The sequence below is a fragment of the Geotrypetes seraphini genome, chromosome 6 (genome assembly GCF_902459505.1).
Source record: "Geotrypetes seraphini chromosome 6, aGeoSer1.1, whole genome shotgun sequence".
Taxonomy (NCBI): domain Eukaryota; kingdom Metazoa; phylum Chordata; class Amphibia; order Gymnophiona; family Dermophiidae; genus Geotrypetes; species Geotrypetes seraphini.
In genome coordinates, this window is record NC_047089.1 from 86,788,971 (window position 1) to 86,807,936 (window position 18,966).

Consider the following 18,966-nt stretch of genomic DNA (forward strand, 5'->3'; position numbering starts at 1 on the left):
CCTTTTCAATTAGTTTTGTAAGAAAACTTAGCTGAGATAATGGCTAGGAATAGATATATCAAAATGTGGAAGAAAGCAATGATGCATCCCATTGAAAAAAAAAAAAAAAACAAACAACAAAAAACGCTGCCCGAGAGCATCTGCCCCATCTCCCTCCTTCCCTTATCTAAGTTACTTGAACATGCTGTTCATTGTCGTTGCCTGGCCTTCCTCTCATCCCCTATTCTGGATCCGCTTCAGTCAGGCTTTTGCCCGCTGCATTCCATGGAAACTACCCTGACTAAAGTTTCCAGTGACCTGTTATTGGCCAGATCCAAAGGCCTTTACTCTATCCTCATCCTTCTCTATCTGTCGGCCACCTTTGATAGTGTTGATCATTGCCTACTTCTTGATATGCTATTCTTGTTGGGATTCCAGGGTTCTGCCCTCTTCTTGTTTTCTTGTTATCTCTTTCATCACACTTTCTATGTATGCAATGGTGGTTTCTCCTCAACAGCTTTCCCACTATCGATTGGTTTACCTCAAGGCTCTGTCCTGGGACCACTCCTATTCTCAATCTACACTTGCTCACTTGGAACACTGATCTCCTCCCACAGCTTCCAGTATCACCTCTATGCTGATGACTCCCAGGTTCTTTCTCATATTTCTATTTAGTTTGCCTCCCTCCTTTTTAATTAATTGCAGTACTCAGACACTGTTAGATTTACAATTTCCACTTCCTCACTATTGTGTACAGTATTAAAAAATTTCACGCACCTGCAGAAAATTGAAAATTTTGTGAGCTGATACCACATTGTCTGTGCAATATAGTATTTAGTACATAGTACATGCATTTTTGAAATCACATCAATCCCTTCTCAAAACCTCAAGTACAATAACTCCTGTGGTTGGTATTACTTTTATAGTAGTTTTCCATGGGGTGCCCTACCTTGAGTTTGCTTGACTCAGCATCTTAGCCAGAACATTGTGACTGTTTTCATGACCTTGAAGAAAGCCACAGTATGATGGATGAAATTTCAGTCTTGCACAGCACCATGGACAACTGCTATAACCAATAACATTTGCTGGTCCAAAAACAGCTGTCAGAAAACTTAAAAAGGTACTTCTTAGCACATCTATGGATCCTTTGTTCTTTTGTTGTTGTTGGTTTTTTTTGGGTTGTTACAACCCTTTCCAAAACTTCTTGTTGGTAAATTGAAGTTGTCAAGTGCAACATAACTTACTATGATTCCATAATCTAATCTAGAACTTTATAAAAAAAAACAAAAAAACACCTTCTTCCTTATGTAATGTAATGAAGCAGTAGTATTAGTATATTGTAGCTAATAAACAGAGTTACAGAACTGCTTGTTGATTTTCTGTGTGTTAGGATTCATAGGCTGTGTGGAAAACATCAGATTTGTTTGATTTTGATAAGAATAATACCTGCAAGCATGCTTTTGCACTGCAGTAGGATGGGTATTTATGTGCTTTGCAAACTGTTTAATCAAAAAGTTCCATTCTATTTTTTTTTTTCCACTTTGCCTTTCTCTGTACCTTTTCTAGTTCTATTGTGTATTTAAGATGAGTAATCTGTGCAGTTCTGGTTGCCACAATGTGCGATGGTATTTTCTGTTCTTTTTTCATATATATATATATATATATATATATATATATATATATATATATATATATATATATATATATATATATATATATATATATATATATATTTATTTGGATTTATTAACCAACTTTATAAAGAGATTCACACAAGGTGGTGTACAGCAAGTATAATTCAACATGAAACTTACAATTTTATTCACAGCACAACAGTAGTAAAGAGACTACCTCGTTGATGGTATTTAAGTTTATATTTAAAATCAAAATCAGTGAATTAAAAATAATAGGCTGTCCATGAAACAGTTAAAAAATATACTTATCAGCACTTAAATTCAAATAGTAGAGATTTTAATGCATATAAGAATAACCTTACTGGGTCAGACCAATCAAGCCCAGTAGCCCATTCTCACAGTAGCTAATCCAGGTCACTAGTACCTGGCCAAAACCCAGAAAGTAGCAACATTCCATGGTACCAATCCAGAGCAAGCAGAGGCTCCCTCCATGTCTTTCTCAATAACTGACTATGGACTTTTCTCCAGGAATTTGTCCAAACCTTTCTTAAAATCAGCTACACTATCTGCTTTTACCACAACTGCTGCAGTGTTCTCCCTAGTGTGTTTTAGCTGGGCAGAGCGCTAGCTTATTTATCAAATATTTTTAATTACATTGCTAATTATTACCTGCATCTTTACCTAAACTGTTTTGCCCTAGCTCTCACTATGATCTTTATCTGCTACTTTTTTATTTTGCTATTTTGCATTCACACATGTCTCCTTCAAGGCTTAGTAAACCTTTCCATAAATTATGTGGAAGAGGTCTGGAAGTGGGGTCACATCTATTTCATATTCTCAGTGAGACCTCAGGAAGGAACCTAGGGATCAAAACATTGTTAGAGGTGTTGTGGAGCCATTTCTTGTATGACTGGATGAACTATATTTATCTTTTTTTTTTTTTTTTAGTTGTTTAAATTCATGCAGAAATAAATGGTTAGATTGAACCTAATGACTTTATTAATGCATTTCCCTTTTTTAAACCCTCTATACCACATGTGTCAAACACAAGGCCCGTGGGGCAAATCCGGCCCACCTGGCCTTTTTATGTGGCCCGTGGCAATGTTTCTGAACTGCCCCTTTTCACAGCCCTAGTAATGAGTGGCTACAATTTTTTATATAACTCTAATCCCGTGTAAATCAATAGCGTATAAGAAAAAGTCCACTGGATTAATATAATTCAAATGTAACTGTTTGCTGTTTAGGACGCCTCAGCCCCACCACTCCACCACTGTAATATATTTATTATAACAGCGGGAAGGCTGTGTGGTGCCTCATCATCGGCAGTCCTTATATTAATTTTTCATTATTTTATTTTTGAATATTATTTTAAATACTTTTTTTGTTAAATCTTATAATCTTTAATGCTAGTGTTGCAGTTACTAAAAGTATAAATATGCACTTATCTCAGCCACCTTGGGAGCCAGACCCGACATGTTTCGCACTGTTCGAGTGCTGTTTCAAGGGTCTCCCGGGGCTGCCGCTGTCATCCGACTCACTGAAAAAATTAAAATCAGGAGTCGGATGACAGCGGCAGCCCCGGGAGACCCTTGAAACAGCACTCGAACAGTGCGAAACATGTCGGGTCTGGCTCCCAAGGTGGCTGAGATAAGTGCATATTTATACTTTTAGTAACTGCAACACTAGCATTAAAGATTATAAGATTTAACAAAAAAAGTATTTAAAATAATATTCAAAAATAAAATAATGAAAAATTAATATAAGGACTGCCGATGATGAGGCACCACACAGCCTTCCCGCTGTTATAATAAATATATTACAGTGGTGGAGTGGTGGGGCTGAGGCGTCCTAAACAGCAAACAGTTACATTTGAATTATATTAATCCAGTGGACTTTTTCTTATACCCTTTTCACAGCCCAGCATGTCCTTCCTCCCGCATCGGTCCAACGTCTCTGTCATGCCGGAAAGTCTGCCGGCTTCAGCAGCGATTCGGCAGTGTCGTCTGTGGCTCTCCCTCCTGCCTTTCGTCCGCCACGGTCCATCCGGGAAAAAAGAGGAAGTTGCATGTCATTGGAGACAGATTCAGCAGGTGAAAAGCAGGAGGGAGAGCCACATACACCATTGCCGAATTGCTGAGGCCGGCAGACTCCTCGGCTTGGTGGTGACATCGGACCGGCACTGGAGGGAAAGACACTGAGCTGTGAGGAGAGATTGACTTGTGCTGGAGGGAAAGGCAAGCTGGGCTGTGAGGAGAGATTGACTTGTGCTGGAGGGAAAGGCAAGCTGGGCTATGAGGAGAGAGGGACCGGCGCTGGAGGGAAAGGCATGCTTTGCTGTGAAGAGAGCAAGATGAAGGGAGAGAGGTTGGACCTGGGGTAGTGTGGAGAAAGAGGGAAAAAGATACTTGAAGGGAAAACCATTGGGAAGAAAAAGGGAGAAATGGTGGACCTTGGGGGAGGGAGGGAGGGAGGCAGGCAGACAGGGGGAGAGATGAGAGAGGGGGCAGTTGGGAAGAGAAAGGGAGAGAAGTTGGATCTGGAGATGGAAAATTGATAGGTAACTGAAAATTTAAAAAGAAGAAGGATGAGAAAGAGGGCGAGATTTGAGTGGACAGAGGCAAAAAAGGAGAAAAGTTGAAAGAAAAAAATCAATATGTTGGAGACAGGGACTGGAGCAAGAGAGAAGAGGAGAAAAAAAAATGGACAGCAGACACTGGAAAGAGAATTAGAAGATAGGCAAAATCAGAAAGAGAAACTGGGACTAAAAGCAAAATGATCAGACAACAAAAGGTAGAAAAAATAATTTTAGTTTCTATTTTATGATTACAATATGTCAGATTTGAAATGTGTATTCTGCTATAGCTGGTGTTAAACAGCAAGCATGAACTAGGACCTAAAATAGAGAAAAAGTCTCTTATTTATTTTATAGCCGGCGTGGGGTTGAAGAGGTTGTATCCCTGTACTTCTACTAAGACTAACTCCCTCCTTTGCTGGTGCGCAGCGTGGGTTTTGACGGTGGCGATTGATCCGATGCTTACAGAAGTCTTGTGAGTGTCGGAGCAGCCGCCGGCGCTGGGACCCACGCTATGCATCAGCAAAGGGAGGATCTTAATAAAAAATCCGGCCCGCGACTTAGCCTTTGTTTTAGATTTCAGCCCCTTATGTGATTTGAGTTTGACACCCCTGCTCTATAACATTTGAACGAGGGCAATTATCTAATTATTCACTTCTAGAACTGGATACTTCTTAAATTTAATAAAAATATTCTGGCACAAGTGTCAAACTTTAAAAAAGGAAGTCATATTGAGCATTGTAAAATAATTAATAATAATTAACTAATAAAAATAGTACACACATAATTTTCCCCACCACCAAATTTCCCCATCCTCCCCCCAGGCTACTTTTTCATGCCACCCGGCTGGAAAAAATTTCTGGAGAGAATTGTATATCCATAATTAAAAAAAAAAATCCAGATCTGCATCAAGTCCAACTAATAAAACTGCTTTTTAACCTTGTATTGGTCCTCCTACTTTTTTGCTTTGTGCTTTGTTTCATAGCATTTTTCTTCTTTTATGTTTAAACATATTTTATGTACAGTATATGCTTTGTATACATTATTATCCCAGGACAAGCAGGCAGCATATTCTCAACAATGGGTGACGTCACCGATGGAGCCCTGCAGCGGACAGCCTCGAAAGCAGACTTGCTTGAAGATCTTTGTAAGAGCTTCCGAGTGCTGCACTGCGCATGCGCGAGTGCCTTCCTGCCCTAGTTAAGGCGTGCGTCTCCTGTGAGGAACCTCAGTTTAACGTTTTCCGCGGAGCCGAGAAGTCCTCTTCTTTTCAGCTCTGCAGCCTTCGTTGCCTTCTCTCACCGCAGCTTTTTATTATTTTATTATTAAGTCGCTGTGCTCGCGTTTCCATTCGTTCTTTTAAAAAAAAAAAGTTTATTTGTTTTTTTGTTTTTTTCTTTCCAGTCAGCAGCCTTTTGGCCTAGGCCTGGCCGCTCACCTCGTTCGGTACGTTGGACTTTGTTTTTTCTATGTCCCGGCCTCTTACCAGGTTCAAAAATTGTAGTCAGTGCAACAAGACCATTTCAATCACCGATCCCCATAGTTAGTGTATTGTTTGTTTGGGTCCTGAACATTGCCCCGACACTTGCTTGTGCTGTGCTACCCTTCAACCTCGGGCTTTTCGTCGACGCCGTGCCAAGCTACTTCAACTTTTTGGCACTATGGACCAACCGCCTGAGAAGGTCTCGACCTCGGCTTCGGGGATGACCTCAACATCTAAGTCCTTGACCTCGACGCCAGCTTCTGCCTCAACTAAGACCTCGACATGTTCGGTCTCGAAGGCCTCGCCAGCAGCTCCTCTGAAGTCATCCTCGATGGCTAAGTCTCCTGTCTCTCCTTCAGGTACCATTCCTAAATAGCCTCCAGAGTCTCAGGCATCCCAGGCCGTATCCGCGGTCCTGCCAGCCTCTTCGAGAACTCCAGCTAAGCGTGCCTCCAAGCATTGGGAATACTCATCCTCGAGGTCGCCCTCCTTGGAGTGCACTGCTGCACCTTTGAGACCTGATCCCTTTGCCTCGGTGCCTATGTTTGAGGACATGTTAAAAGCCATTCTGACCACTCAGATTTCCTCGGTCGTGGCTCAACTCCTTCCGTCCTCGACCCTGCTTCCTTCGAGCCAGCCTGAGCAGCAGTCTGGGACTCCTGTCGAAGCACCTCGAGGCAAGACTCGGAAGCCTCGCCGGTTTTCATCCAGTGACTCTTCACCTACTCCTCGGACACTGTCTTTTCCACCTCGACCGAAGCAACGCTCGAGGCATTCGAGGCATCTCGCTTCCAAGCTTCCTCAGAAGACATCTCTGCCACAAAAACCTTCGCCTTCTCTGGATACTGAGACTTCTATGCCTCGTTTATCCAAGGCTACTGAGACTTCTTCCAAATCTAAACATAAGTCTCGCAAAGCTATTACACCGGCTGCTTCTCCTTGAAGTCCATTGAGGTCGAGGATTCCTCCATCGAGACTGCCTCCGAGGGAGTCTTCTCCTCCTACCTCGACCCACTCTGTTCCGAGGATTCCTCCATCGAGACCGCCTCCGAGGGAGTCTTCTCCTCCTACCTCGACCCACTCTGTTCCTCGAACCCCGGGGACCTCACCATTGAGGGTTTTGAAGCGCAAACATTCACTGACTCTGCCTCACGCAGGTAGTGCAGCTTCCTCAATCACTGTGCGCCTGGACTCTGAACCTTTGTCTCAGTATTCCAGAGAGGCTTCTCCGTCCTACTCAGTAGTTCCTCGGTCTCGCACTCCGGAAGGTGCCTCGACCTCGAAGTCTGCCTCTTTTGCCTGGTTCGTCTTCGACATGGGACAAGCTTTTCAACTAGATCTCCACTCTGATTCCAAATATACACCTGAATATTTGACCGACATGGAGCTGCCTCATCCACCCAAGGAGACCTTGAGGCTTCCTATGACTCCAGTATTGAAGCAAACTTTTTTTAAGGAATATGGAAACTCCTTATTCCATTACAGCCAATCCATCCAAGCTGGAATCTAGGTATCGCACAGTACCTTGCAAAGGCTTCGAGAAATCTCAATTGTCTCACCAGTCTTTGGTTGTGGAATCTTCTTTAAAGAAAGTTCATCCATCTAAGCTTTACGCTGCGGTCCCTCCAGGCAGGGAGGGCTGTACCATGGACAAGTTTTGACTGTAGGTTATACCAGAATTCCATGATGGCTAACAGAATTCTCAATTATAACTACATTTTCACTGCTTATTTTAACCATTTCCTCAAATTGATGCCTAAGTTCTATCTGGCTCTGGAGGAACAAAGGCTTTCTGAATTTAAACAGATCATCAGAACTCTGTCTCAACTTCGACTGTTCATGCTGCAAGCCTCATATGATGCTTTTGAGCTCTCTTCTAGAGTTTCTGCCTTTGCAGTAGCCATGCGCCATCTCGCCTGGTTCCACATTGTTGATATGGATCCCAATCTGCAGGACTGTCTAGCAAACTTGCCTTGCTAGGGTAATGAGCTCTTTGATGATTCTATTGAAGCTGCTACAAAGTGCCTCTCTGAACATGAGCGCTCTTTTGCTTCCTTGATTCAGCTGAAGCCTAATACTCCTCCTGCTTGGCCATACAAGCAACCACCACGTCGTTATCCCTAAAAAATGACACCAGCTTTCTCCAGGCCTCCGCCTAGAAGGCCTCCACAACAACAACGACAGCAGAAGGCTCAGACTCCTGCTGCGACTAAACCAGCTCAGTCTTTTTGACATTCCCAGTCTGAGCATACCAACCTCCCTGCATCAAAATTCTCTTCTGCCCATAGGAGGTTGTCTTCACCAATTTTACCACCAGTGGGAGATGATCACCTCAGATCTCTGGGTTCTCACCATCCTTCGAGAGGGATACTCACTTCACTTTTTTCAGGTGCCTCCAGATTGCCCTCCAAGAGAGTGTCCTTCCAATTCGTCGCAACTTTCCCTTCTTCAGGAAGCTCAGGCTCTTCTTTGCCTTCGATTTGTCGAGGAGGTTCCTCTAATCCAACGGGACATGGGCTTTTATTCCCGTTCTTTTCTAGTCTCAAAGAAGACGGGGGATTTGCGACCCATTCTGGACCTCAGAGCCCTCAACAAATTTCTAGTCAAAGAGAAGTTTCGGATGCTATCTTTACCAACCTTATATTCCCTGATGGATCAGGGAGATTGGCTATGCTCTCTGGATCTCAAAGAGGCTTACACTCATATCCCGATTCATCCAGCCTCTCGCAAATATCTTCAATTCAAGGTGGGGAATCTTCATCTACAATACAGAGTTCTTCCTTTCAGACTCGCCTCATCCCCCAGAGTCTTCACAAAATGTCTGGTGGTGGTGGCTGCAGCCCTCCGTGCCCAGGGTCTTCAAGTTTTTCCATACCTGGACGACTGGCTTATCAAGGCCCCCTCTCAACAAGGGGTTATTACAGTGACCCAACAGTCTATTATGTTCCTCCAAAGTCTAGGGTTCAAAGTCAACTTTCCCAAATCCCAGCTGACCCCATCTCAGTCTCTCCAGTTCATTGGGGCCACTCTAGACACTGTCCAGCTCAGAGCGTTTCTACCTCCACCATATCGGGATACCCTCATTCGCCTTTGCCATCAAGTGTTTCATCTCTCATCAATTTCAGCAAGACAAATATGGTTCTGCTCAGTCACATGGCTTCTACAGTTCACGTGACTCCTTTTGCCAGACTTTACCTTCACTTACCTCAGTGGACCCTGGCATCTCAGTGGCAACAAGCTACCGACCCGCTTTCTCAACCAATTACAGTAACTCCTTTGTTGAAGCAGTCTCTCCACTGATGGATGCTCTTTTCCAATCTTTCCAGAGATTTACTGTTTCACAATCTCCCTAATCAGAAGGTTCTCACAACAGACTCATCAACCTATGCATGGGGAGCCCATCTCGACGGACTCCGCACCCAAGGATATTGGACTCCTGCGGACCGTCTTTGTCATATCGATCTGTTGGAACTCAGAGCGATTTTCAATGCTCTCAAAGCTTTTCAACACCTTCACGACACCATAGTCCTTGTCCGGACGGACAACCAAGTCGCCATGTACTATGTCAACAAATAGGGAGGTACGGGATCTCACTCCCTTTGTCAAGAAGTTCTGAAGCTGTGGGATTGGGCAATCCATCAGAACATCTTTCTCAGAGCTGCATATATTCAAGGTCAGCACAACTGTGTGGCGGACAAATTGAGTCGTGTTCTGCAACCTCACGAATGGACACTCAATTCCTCGCCTCTCTGTCAGGTGTTTGCTCAATGGGGAATCCCTCAGATAGACCTCTTTGCGTCTCCCCTCAACAACAAGCTGCCTCAGTTCTGCTCTCGAATATACTCTCCCCAGAGTCTCGAGGCAGATGCTTTTCTCCTGGATTGGACGGGTCAGTTTCTCTATGCCTTCCCTCCATTCTCTCTGATTCTCAAGACTCTTGTCAAACTCAAGACAGAGCATGCCACCATGATTATGATAGCTCCTCAGTGGCCCAGACAACTGTGGTTCTCCCTTCTACTTCAACTCAGCACCAGGGAGCCTCTTCTACCAGTTTTTCCCTCTCTGCTTACTCAGAGTCAAGGATCCTTGCTACATCCCAACCTGCAGTCTCTACACTTAACAACTTGGTACCTATCAACCTAACAGACTCTCTATAGTTCTCTCGGTCTGTACAAGATATTTGGTAGCTTCTAGAAAGCCGTCCACTCAGCAGTGTTACGCCCAGAAATGGACTAGATTTTCTGCTTGGTGTTCCACTCGCCATATGGAGCCAATGTCTACCTCCTTGGCTTCTGTTCTGGATTATTTACTTCACTTATTACAATCTGGAATTCAGTCTACATCTATCCGAGTCCATCTCAGTGCGATTGCTACTTTTAATCAGCCTCTTGATGGGAAACTTCTGTCTGCACACCCTGTGGTTTCCCGCTTTCTGAAAGGACTTTTTAATGTTCATCCACCACTTAAACCACCCCCCAGTGGTCTAGGATCTCAATGTTGTCTTGGCTCAATTGATGAAGCCTCCATTTGAACCAATTAATAAGGCTCATCTCAAGTACCTTACTTGGAAAGTAGTTTTCCTGATTGCCCTCATGTCTGCTTGAAGGGTCAGTGAGTTACAAGCTTTAGTTGCGGATCCACCTTTCACAGTTTTCCACCATGACAAAGTGGTCCTCTGTACTCACCCCAAATTCTTGCCTAAAGTTGTGTCAGAATTTCACATCAATCAATCTATTGTTCTTCCAGTATTTTTTCCAAAGCCTCATTCTCACCCTAGAGAAGTGGCTCTCCATATTTTGGACTGCAAGCATACCTTGGCTTTCTACTTGCATCGCACTCAACCTCACAGAACAGCCCCACAACTTTTCATCTCCTTCGATCCAAATAAGTTGGGGCATCCTGTCTTGAAGCGAACCATCTCCAACTGGATGGCTGCTTGCATCTCTTTCTGCAATGCTCAGGCTGATCTCCCTCTGCAGGGTCGAGTCACGGGCCACAGAGTTAGAGCTATGGCGGCGTCTGTAGCTTTCCTCAGATCAACTCCTATTGAGGAAATCTGCAAGGCTGCCACTTGGTCCTCGGTTCATACATTCACCTCTCTTTACTGTCTGGATACTTTCTCCAGAAGGGATGGCCAATCTGTTTTACAAAATCTTTTTTCTTAACTTGCTAACTCTCCCTCCATCCCATTATGCTTAGCTTGGAGGTCACCCACTGTTGAGAATATGCTGCCTGCTTGTCCTGAGATAAAGCACAGTTACTTACCGTAACAGTTGTTATCCAGGGACAGCAGGCAGATATTCTCACAACCCACCCTCCTCCCCTGGTTGACTTCTTAGCTAGGTATCTGAATTGAGATTCCTCATAGGAGACGTGCGCCCTAACGCGGGTGGGAAGGCACTCGCACATGCGCAGTGCAGCACTCGGAAGCTCTTACAAAGATCTTCAAGTAAGTCTGCTTTCGACGCTGTCCGCTGTGGGGCTCTGTCGGTGACGTCACCCACTGTTGAGAATATCTGCCTGTTGTCCCTGGATAAAAACTGTTACGGTAAGTAACTGTGCTTTCTGGTCTATACCCATAGAAAGGGGAAAAGTGTAAATGCTATCAAAAGTGGGTAAATCAGATCCTAGGTTGGTTTTTTTTTTTGTAAATGTAAACAACGTGAGTAGCTAAGTTGTAAAACAAATTAAGCTTATGGGATAACTAATACATATCTCCTGAGGATAATGATGAAAAGAAAGTTGTTAAATTTTGATATAAGGGATTTTGGATTTAGCTCAAGCTTTTTTCAATTGTAGCATAACATTCTTTTTTTTTTAATATCTGGTTAATTATGTTTTCTGTTTTCAGAATCTCTCTTCCAGCTCCTTTTAGAAATAACTGTACGCAGCACAGGAATGAATGACAGTGTGGGGCATTCACTAACTGCACTGTCCTGTGCTTGCCTCTTCAGTCTGGTAGTTTCATGGGGAGAAACAGGAAGGACATTGCAGTCCATATCTGCTATCCTTACAAACAATGGCAGCCATGCTTGCCAAACTATTCAGGTATGTATTTAACACACCCACACCCACACCCATCCAAAGCGTATACATTTTCAATTTGTATAGTGCAACTTAGGGCTCTTTTACAAAGGTGCGCTAACCACGCACTAAACACTAACGCGTGCATGTTAGTCTATGGACGCATTAGCAGTTAGCATGCGCGTATATTTAGTGCATGCTAAAATGCATAGTGCACCTTAGTAAAACAGCATTGAAAAGTAGCATTGTCTGTTTTTAGGTTTCTGCAGTGTAATGATAGGTAACTTGAAAAAGCATTGTAAAAAGTTGAAGTTTATTTTGAAGGCATTTTTGTGGAAAAAAAATTGCTTTTAATTGATTTATTTCATAATTTCTTGACTAAGGGATTTGAATTGATTTGAATTGTTGTTTTTGATTTAAAATAAGGCAAATATTTGTGTTAATGCTTCAGTGGCCCAGAAAATATAAGATGTTTGATAAAGAGCCTTTCTTAGCAATCCGATCATCATGCTGTGCTCTCTCAGTGTGATGGAAACTGTGAATATATTGGTTGAATCATGATATTTCATGTCTTTAAAATCTTTACCAGTTTTTGGCCTCTTATTACTATCTCAATTTTTCTTATTCGTCATCTTCAAGTCAATCTCATGTTTTTTTTGGTCTTTCTCTTCTAGCTAAATATGTAGAAAAATATCCTGTTATGAATTTGGAACTGTTTAAAAACTAGGAAATGGAGCAGGATGAAATTTATTTTTCTCGGTGAAGAACGGTAGCTAATGGCATGCCCCAGGGATTTCTACTTGGACTAGTGCATTATAACACTAATAAATGACCCAGAAAAGGGAGTGATGAATGAATTGATCAAATTTGTCAATGTAGTAGTTATTCAAAGTACCGTATTTGCCGGCGTATAACTTTTAGTTAAAATATAGAGTTTTGTTATATACTCGCCGTATAAGACTACCCCTTCTTCCGCACACCTTCTCTACCGCCCCGGGTGCAGCACAGCCGGCCAGGTCCCCTTACTTTTGTGGCACTTCGCCGACCGACCGATAACAGCCCGGGTCCGACAAACCTCCCTGCCCTTAACCGCGAATCTAAATTACCTTCTTACAGCTGCTGTAAGAAGGTAATTTCGATTCGCAGCTACAGGGCAGGGAGGATTGTCGGACCCGGGCTGTTATCGGTCGGTCGGGGAAGTGCCACAAAAGTAAGGGAACCTGGCCGGCTGTGCTGCAACCGGGGCGGGGCGGTCGCCCCTCTCCCTTGGTAACCACTCGAACCGCGAGGCTACTCTCCTTCTCCTTATCTGCCCTGCCTGCAGCACAGAGCCGAACGGAAGTCTTCCCGACGTCAGCGCTGACGTCGGAGGGAGGGAGGGCTTTGTTTAAGCTTTGTTTAAGCCCTCCCTCCCCTCCGACGTCAGCGCTGACGTCGGGAAGACTTCCGTTCGGCTCTGTGCTGCAAGCAGAGAAGGTAGGGAGAAGAAGAGCCGCGTACATCCAGAAGACTGAGCATCCAGCCCCGCAGGAGCCCCGCGGCCCTCGGAGGCGTCCCCATGGGATCCCCGCGACCCTAGGGGGCGTCCCCACGGGATCCCCGCGACCCTAGGGGCGTCCCCGTGCAGCTCTCTAAACAGTACCCGGCGTATAAGACGACCCCCGACTTTGGGGAGGATTTTAAGGTACTGAAAAGTCGTCTTATACGCCGGCAAATACGGTAGTATATCACAAGCTGCTGTTGATTTTGGATCTTCGGATCTGAGTTTAGTTCAAGATTAGTTACTTTCAGATATTGTACACATTTTCCAGTACCCGGTGAATTGCAAGAGAACCTTATGAGACTGGCTATAAATAAAAAATGAAATTGAATAAGAATAAATGCAAAGTAATGCATTATGGGGCAAAATAATCCAAACTGTAGGTACATGATGCTGAGTTACATAATAGGTTTCACCACCAGGAAAGAGGATTGTGGTATCATTGTGAACAATATGTTGAAATCAGTGTATGGTGGTGATCAAAAGCAAATAGAATATTAGAAATGATTAAGAATGATATTGAAAACTAGTGTTTAAGCCTGTTACATTAACGTGTGCTAGAGTAGATCCCATCCTATGTCCTTAGTGCCCCCTGTTCTGCCTTCCTGTGTCCTTAGTGTCCCATCCTATGTCCTTAGTGCCATCAGTGCTTCCTTCCTATTAGAGAATGACACGGTGGCGGGTTACCCGCGGCTAGCCGCGTTTAGCTGCGGGTAGCCCGCCGAAACGGGGAAGAAAAAATAATGGCCTCTGCGGGACGGGGACAAGGCCATTCACCGTCCCGTGGAGCGGTGAATGGACTTGTCCCCGCAGTGAGGCAATCAAGGATTGCGCGGTCCCCGCCATCTCCCTCCCTCCTCCTTACCGCCGGTTGAATTTCTGCCGGTCCGCGCGAAAAAAAAAAAAAAAGCCTCCTTCCTTTTCCCCTGCTCTTACCGCCATGCTCATGCTGCAGCTACTAAAGCCGACAGGAAGTCTTTCCGACGTCAATTCTGATGTCGGAGAGGACATTCTGGGCCAGCCAATCGCTGCCTGGCTGGCACAGAACGTCCTCTCCGACTTCAGAATTGAGTCGGAAAGACTTCCTGTCAGCTTTAGTAGCTGCAGCATTGAGCATGGCGGTAAGAGCAGGGGAAAAGGAAGGAGGCTATTTTTTTTTTGAGCGACAGGGAGGCAGCAGGCTGGCTTTGGCTAGGGAGGGAGAAAGGTAGGCAAGCAGGATTCGGGGGGTGGGGGTGGGACAAAGTGTAGAAGGCAGTGAGGGAAATAGGAAGGAGGCACTGGGGGCACTAAAGACAGGAAGGGGCACTAAGGACATGGGAAGGAGGCACTGGGGGCACTAAAGACAGGAAGGAGCACTAAGGACATGGGAAGGAGGCACTGGGGCACTAAAGACATGGGGAGCAGGCACTGGGGGCACTAAAGACAGGAAGGGGCACTAAGGACATGGGAAGGAGGCACTGGGGGCACTAAAGACATGGGAAGGAGACACTGGGGGCACTAAAGACATGGGAAGGAGGCACCGGGGGCACTAAGGACATAGGAAGGAAAGAGGGAGGGAATAGAAAGGGACAATTCTTGGGCCTGAGTGCAGAAAGAAAGAAATGAAAGAAAGGATACACAGACAGAAGGAAACGCAACCAGAGACTCATGAAATCAATCACCAGACAGCAAAGGTAGGAAAAATGATTTTATTTTCAATTTAGTGATCAAAATGTGTCAGTTTTGAGAAGTTGTATCTGCTGTCTATATTTTGCACTATATTTGTCTATTTTTCTATAGTTACTGAGGTGACCGAGCTTGCGGAGATGGGGCGGAAACAGGGTTTTAAAATTTTAGTCCTAGTAGTTTGCCGGTCCACAAAATAATTCTTTTAGTTCTGCCGGTTCACGGGTGTAAAAAGGTTGAAAAACACTGATGTAGAGTATGCCGGCTTTCTTTTTCGCCCAGCCGCACGCGTTCAAAAAGCCGTGCTTGCGCGCTGCTCGAGTTGATCAATCTTCTCCTCTCTTACAACTTCCTGTTTCCGGTTGCATCAGAGGAGAATATTGAATAAATGAGCACCCGCACGTGCGGCTGGGCGAAAAAGAAAGCCGGCATACTCTACATCTAAGGTGAGATGGAGGGAGGGAGATGGCGGAACACTGCAAAAACACTGTTTTTGTATCACTGCCTGCCTGCGCTCACGTTCCAGATCCATCTGCATTTTTAGTGTGCACAATTGACCTGATTCGAGCTATATGTGAACATGGGGGACACGTCATTGCAAGGGAGGACAAGTCAATTGATTTATTTTATGTTCTGTTTTTACTACAGGGCAGAGGCACTGAAACAGATTCTCAGTGCAATAGTAGTAGTAGTGTTGGCAGGATTTTCTTCTGTCTTCATGGTGTTTCGCAGTACTGAGGCTTATATGGATGCTGCGGGGACGGTGACGGGGCGGTGAATGGGATGGCGGTGACGGGATGGTGAAAGGGATGGCGGTGACGGGGCGGTGAAGGGAACGGCGGTGACGGGGTGGTGCAGAGGATGGTGGGCCGGGGACAGTGCAGTGACAGGGACAGATTTTTTCCCTGTGTCATTCTCTACTTCCTATGTCCTTAGTGCCATCAGTGCTTCCTTCCTATGTCCTTAGTGCCATCAGTGCTTCCTTCCTATGTCCTTAGTGCCATCAGTGCTTCCTTCCTATGTCCTTAGTGTCATCAGTGCTTCCTTCCTATGTCCATAGTGCCCCCAGTGCCTCCGTCCTGTGTCCATAGTGCCCCCAGTGCCTCTTTCCCATGTCCTTAGTGCCCCAGTGCCTCCTTACTGTGTCCTTAGTGCCCCCAGTGCCTGTGTCCTTAGTGCCCTCATTGCCCCTTCCTATGTCCTTAGTGCCCCCAGTGCCTCCTTCCTATGTCCCCCTCGCTGTCTTACAGACTTTGTCCCATCCCCACCCTCCGAAGCCAGCCTGCCTGCCTCCCTCCCATCCCCCTGCGCAGTATAACCCTTGAGCAGCATGTTTCCATCTCCCCCCCGCCACTACCGCCGCCGTGCAGCCGACCCCACTGACCTTCCCCCCGCGAGACAACCACAAACCTCCAGGCTCCAACAGCGTCCGCAACACTCTAAACACGCTGCTTCGCAACCTTCTAGTGCCCTGATTTCCTCTGCCGTGTCTCTGTCTCTGATGATGTCATCAGGGACGCGGCAGAGGAAATCAGGGCAGTAGAAGGCCGCGAAGCAGCGTGTTTAGAGTGCTGCGGACGTTGCTGGAGCCGGGAGGTTTGTGTTTGTCTCGTGGTGGGAAGGTTGGGTGGGAGGGTAAACGGGGGTTCGGGTGCACCGGGGGGGGGGGGGAGGGTGACGACGCTGAACTGCCTTACACGTAAACAGAACCCTAAGCGTGCATACGTACTCCCACCTGCTAGGGACCTACTGATCACGGAACACGCATGTAGGAGTGTGCATATGCGCTTAGGGTTTTATTATTATAGATAAGAGGTTATCATAATGTGTCTTCATAAATTCATAGTGCAACAATACCTTCAGTATTGTGCAGAACAGTGTATCGCAAACTTTGTGCTTCCTGAGATTCCAAGTGTGCCGCGGCACACTGAGGAGGAAGAGAGATGCCTGCTAGCTGACTTGCCTACCTAGTATGGCGCTAGCGCTGCATAGTGCTGCCTGATTGATCAATTCACTTTGGTGAATCGATTCAAACTGGTTCGTTTTCTAAAAAAATTGGGCTCGCTGATTTGTTGACCAACCCTCATCCCCATATCTTCGGGCCTCCTAAAGCTGAAGTGGCAGTGCTCTGGCAGCAAACAGCCTGTCCTAAGCCCTGCTTCTTGCTGGGCGTCCACTGCTGCTGATGTTTCTGCTTTAGGGGGCAAGGGTCAGTTGGGAAGTGCTGCATAGGCGCCAGCGCTGGGTACCCTCTGCTCTGCAGATTTAGGGCCCCCTCCAAAGGCCGGCAGATTTCCCCCTTATCTCTACCGTCCTCCGGCTTCCCCCTTGGCCTCCCGGTCTCATCTTCAAAGCTAATTGTGGCAGCCTGCAGATGATCGCCGATGCTGTAGTGATCCTAGCAGGCTGCCGTTGGCATCCGTAACACGTTTCCTCTGCTGCAGTCTCACCATGCTTCTGACGTCAGGAGCAGGATTGTGGCAGAGGGAACATACTGCAGAGTCAGACGGTAGCCTGCTGGGATCGCTACAGCACCTGTGATCCTCTGCAGGCTGCCGTAATTAGCTTTGAATGTGAGACCAGGAAGCCAGAGGGGAAGCCGGAGGACGCTAAAGAGAAGGGGAAACATGCAGGCCTTTGGAGGGCCCCCTAGTGTAGAAGTACACAGAAGGGGGGGGGGGGGCGTCCAAAGAGATATGCATATGCCGGACTGAAGGGGGGAGGGAAGGAAAGAAAATTGTTTCAGGATGAGTGTGAGTGATGAGAGGGAGAAATGGACATAGGGTTGGAGGAGAGGGAAAAATGGTGCATGGGGAGAGAAGCATGTTGGGTTGGGGGGTGGAAAGGAGGGATGTCACTTGAGGGAAGAGGCAAGGAGAGAGAGAAAGCATGCAGGAGGCAGAAAGTGTTGGACTCATGGAGAGTGCAAGATGGATGGGGAGGATAGAAAGGAGGGAAGGAGAAATATCACACTCGGGAAGGGGGAATGGGCAGAGAGTGAAAAGTTGGACTCATGAAGAGAAGTTGGTTGGTGGAGGGAAGGAGGAGAAGCAGCATGCAGGAGGAAGAGAGAAATAAATGTTGGACTGGTGGAAAGGAGGGAGAAATGTTGGACTAGGAGGGAGGTTAGAAAGGAAGACGGGAAGGGAGATGGACTGCAGGGTGCAGAAAGGAGGAAGAGAGAGACAAATGTTACACTGGGGGGAGGAGAGATGACTAAAGAAAGGGAGAGATACCAGACCATAGAATGGAAGGGAAGAAGGGGAGTTTGGTAGCACTATAGAAATAATAATAATAATAGTAGTAATAGTAGTGAGAGATTCCAGATTATGGGAAGGAGAGGAGAGAGATGCCAGACTGGGAAGGAGGGGAAGGAAGGAGAGAGATGTTGGACCACTGGGAGGAGGGTAGGGAAGGAGAGAGAGAGAGGAAGGGAAGGTAAGACATGGAAAAGTAGATTTTGAGAAGAAAGCAGAAAATGGAAAAATTGAATGTTAGGTTAATGCCAAAGATGGATGCAAGTATGATCCAAACAAGCCAGGGATTTAAATATGCAGTCCAATTTCAAGAGAGACAAAAAGGTTCAAATAAAACAAAGCACCCCAAATCTCCCAAAATAGTGTCACTAGGTCCATAAAGTGTTTAAAAAGTGAACCTGGTAACTCTCTTTTGGGAGATTAGCCCAGGCCAGTATTTAAGAGTGGGGTGTTTTGTTGTTTTGTTCTAAAGATGGATGCGAGGCAGAAAGTGAAGAAAGAGAAAAAAACAGTCTATGGATAAGAAGGCACTGAAAACATAGTTGAAAGCACAGAAAAATAAAGTCACCAGACAACAAAGGTAGGGAAAATGATTTTATAGCAATTGAAATCTGTCAGTTTTGAGAATTTATATTTGCTGTGTATATTGTGTGTGTACGAGAAATGAATGGAAAAAATTGTATTACAATTAGTAAAGGGGGTGAGATCTGGAGCAGAGTTTGGGTGGGCTTGATGGAAGTAGTTGTCATAATGGTATCTAAAAAGAGGTTAGCGAAGACAAATTCCTGAAATAAGTCCTTAAACCATTA

General features: G+C 45.5%; 1 protein-coding gene across 9 annotated transcripts in view; it reads left to right on the forward strand.

The window, feature by feature from the left end:
- MYCBP2 (MYC binding protein 2) overlaps positions 1 to 18,966 on the forward strand; it is a 977,923-nt gene that overhangs the window by 44,841 nt on the left and 914,116 nt on the right. For all 9 annotated transcript variants that reach the window (XM_033949399.1, XM_033949405.1, XM_033949401.1 and 6 more), the window contains exon 5: positions 11,520 to 11,716. In XM_033949399.1, the coding sequence (XP_033805290.1) occupies positions 11,520 to 11,716 (197 nt within the window). The remainder of the gene's footprint in view (positions 1 to 11,519; positions 11,717 to 18,966) is intronic.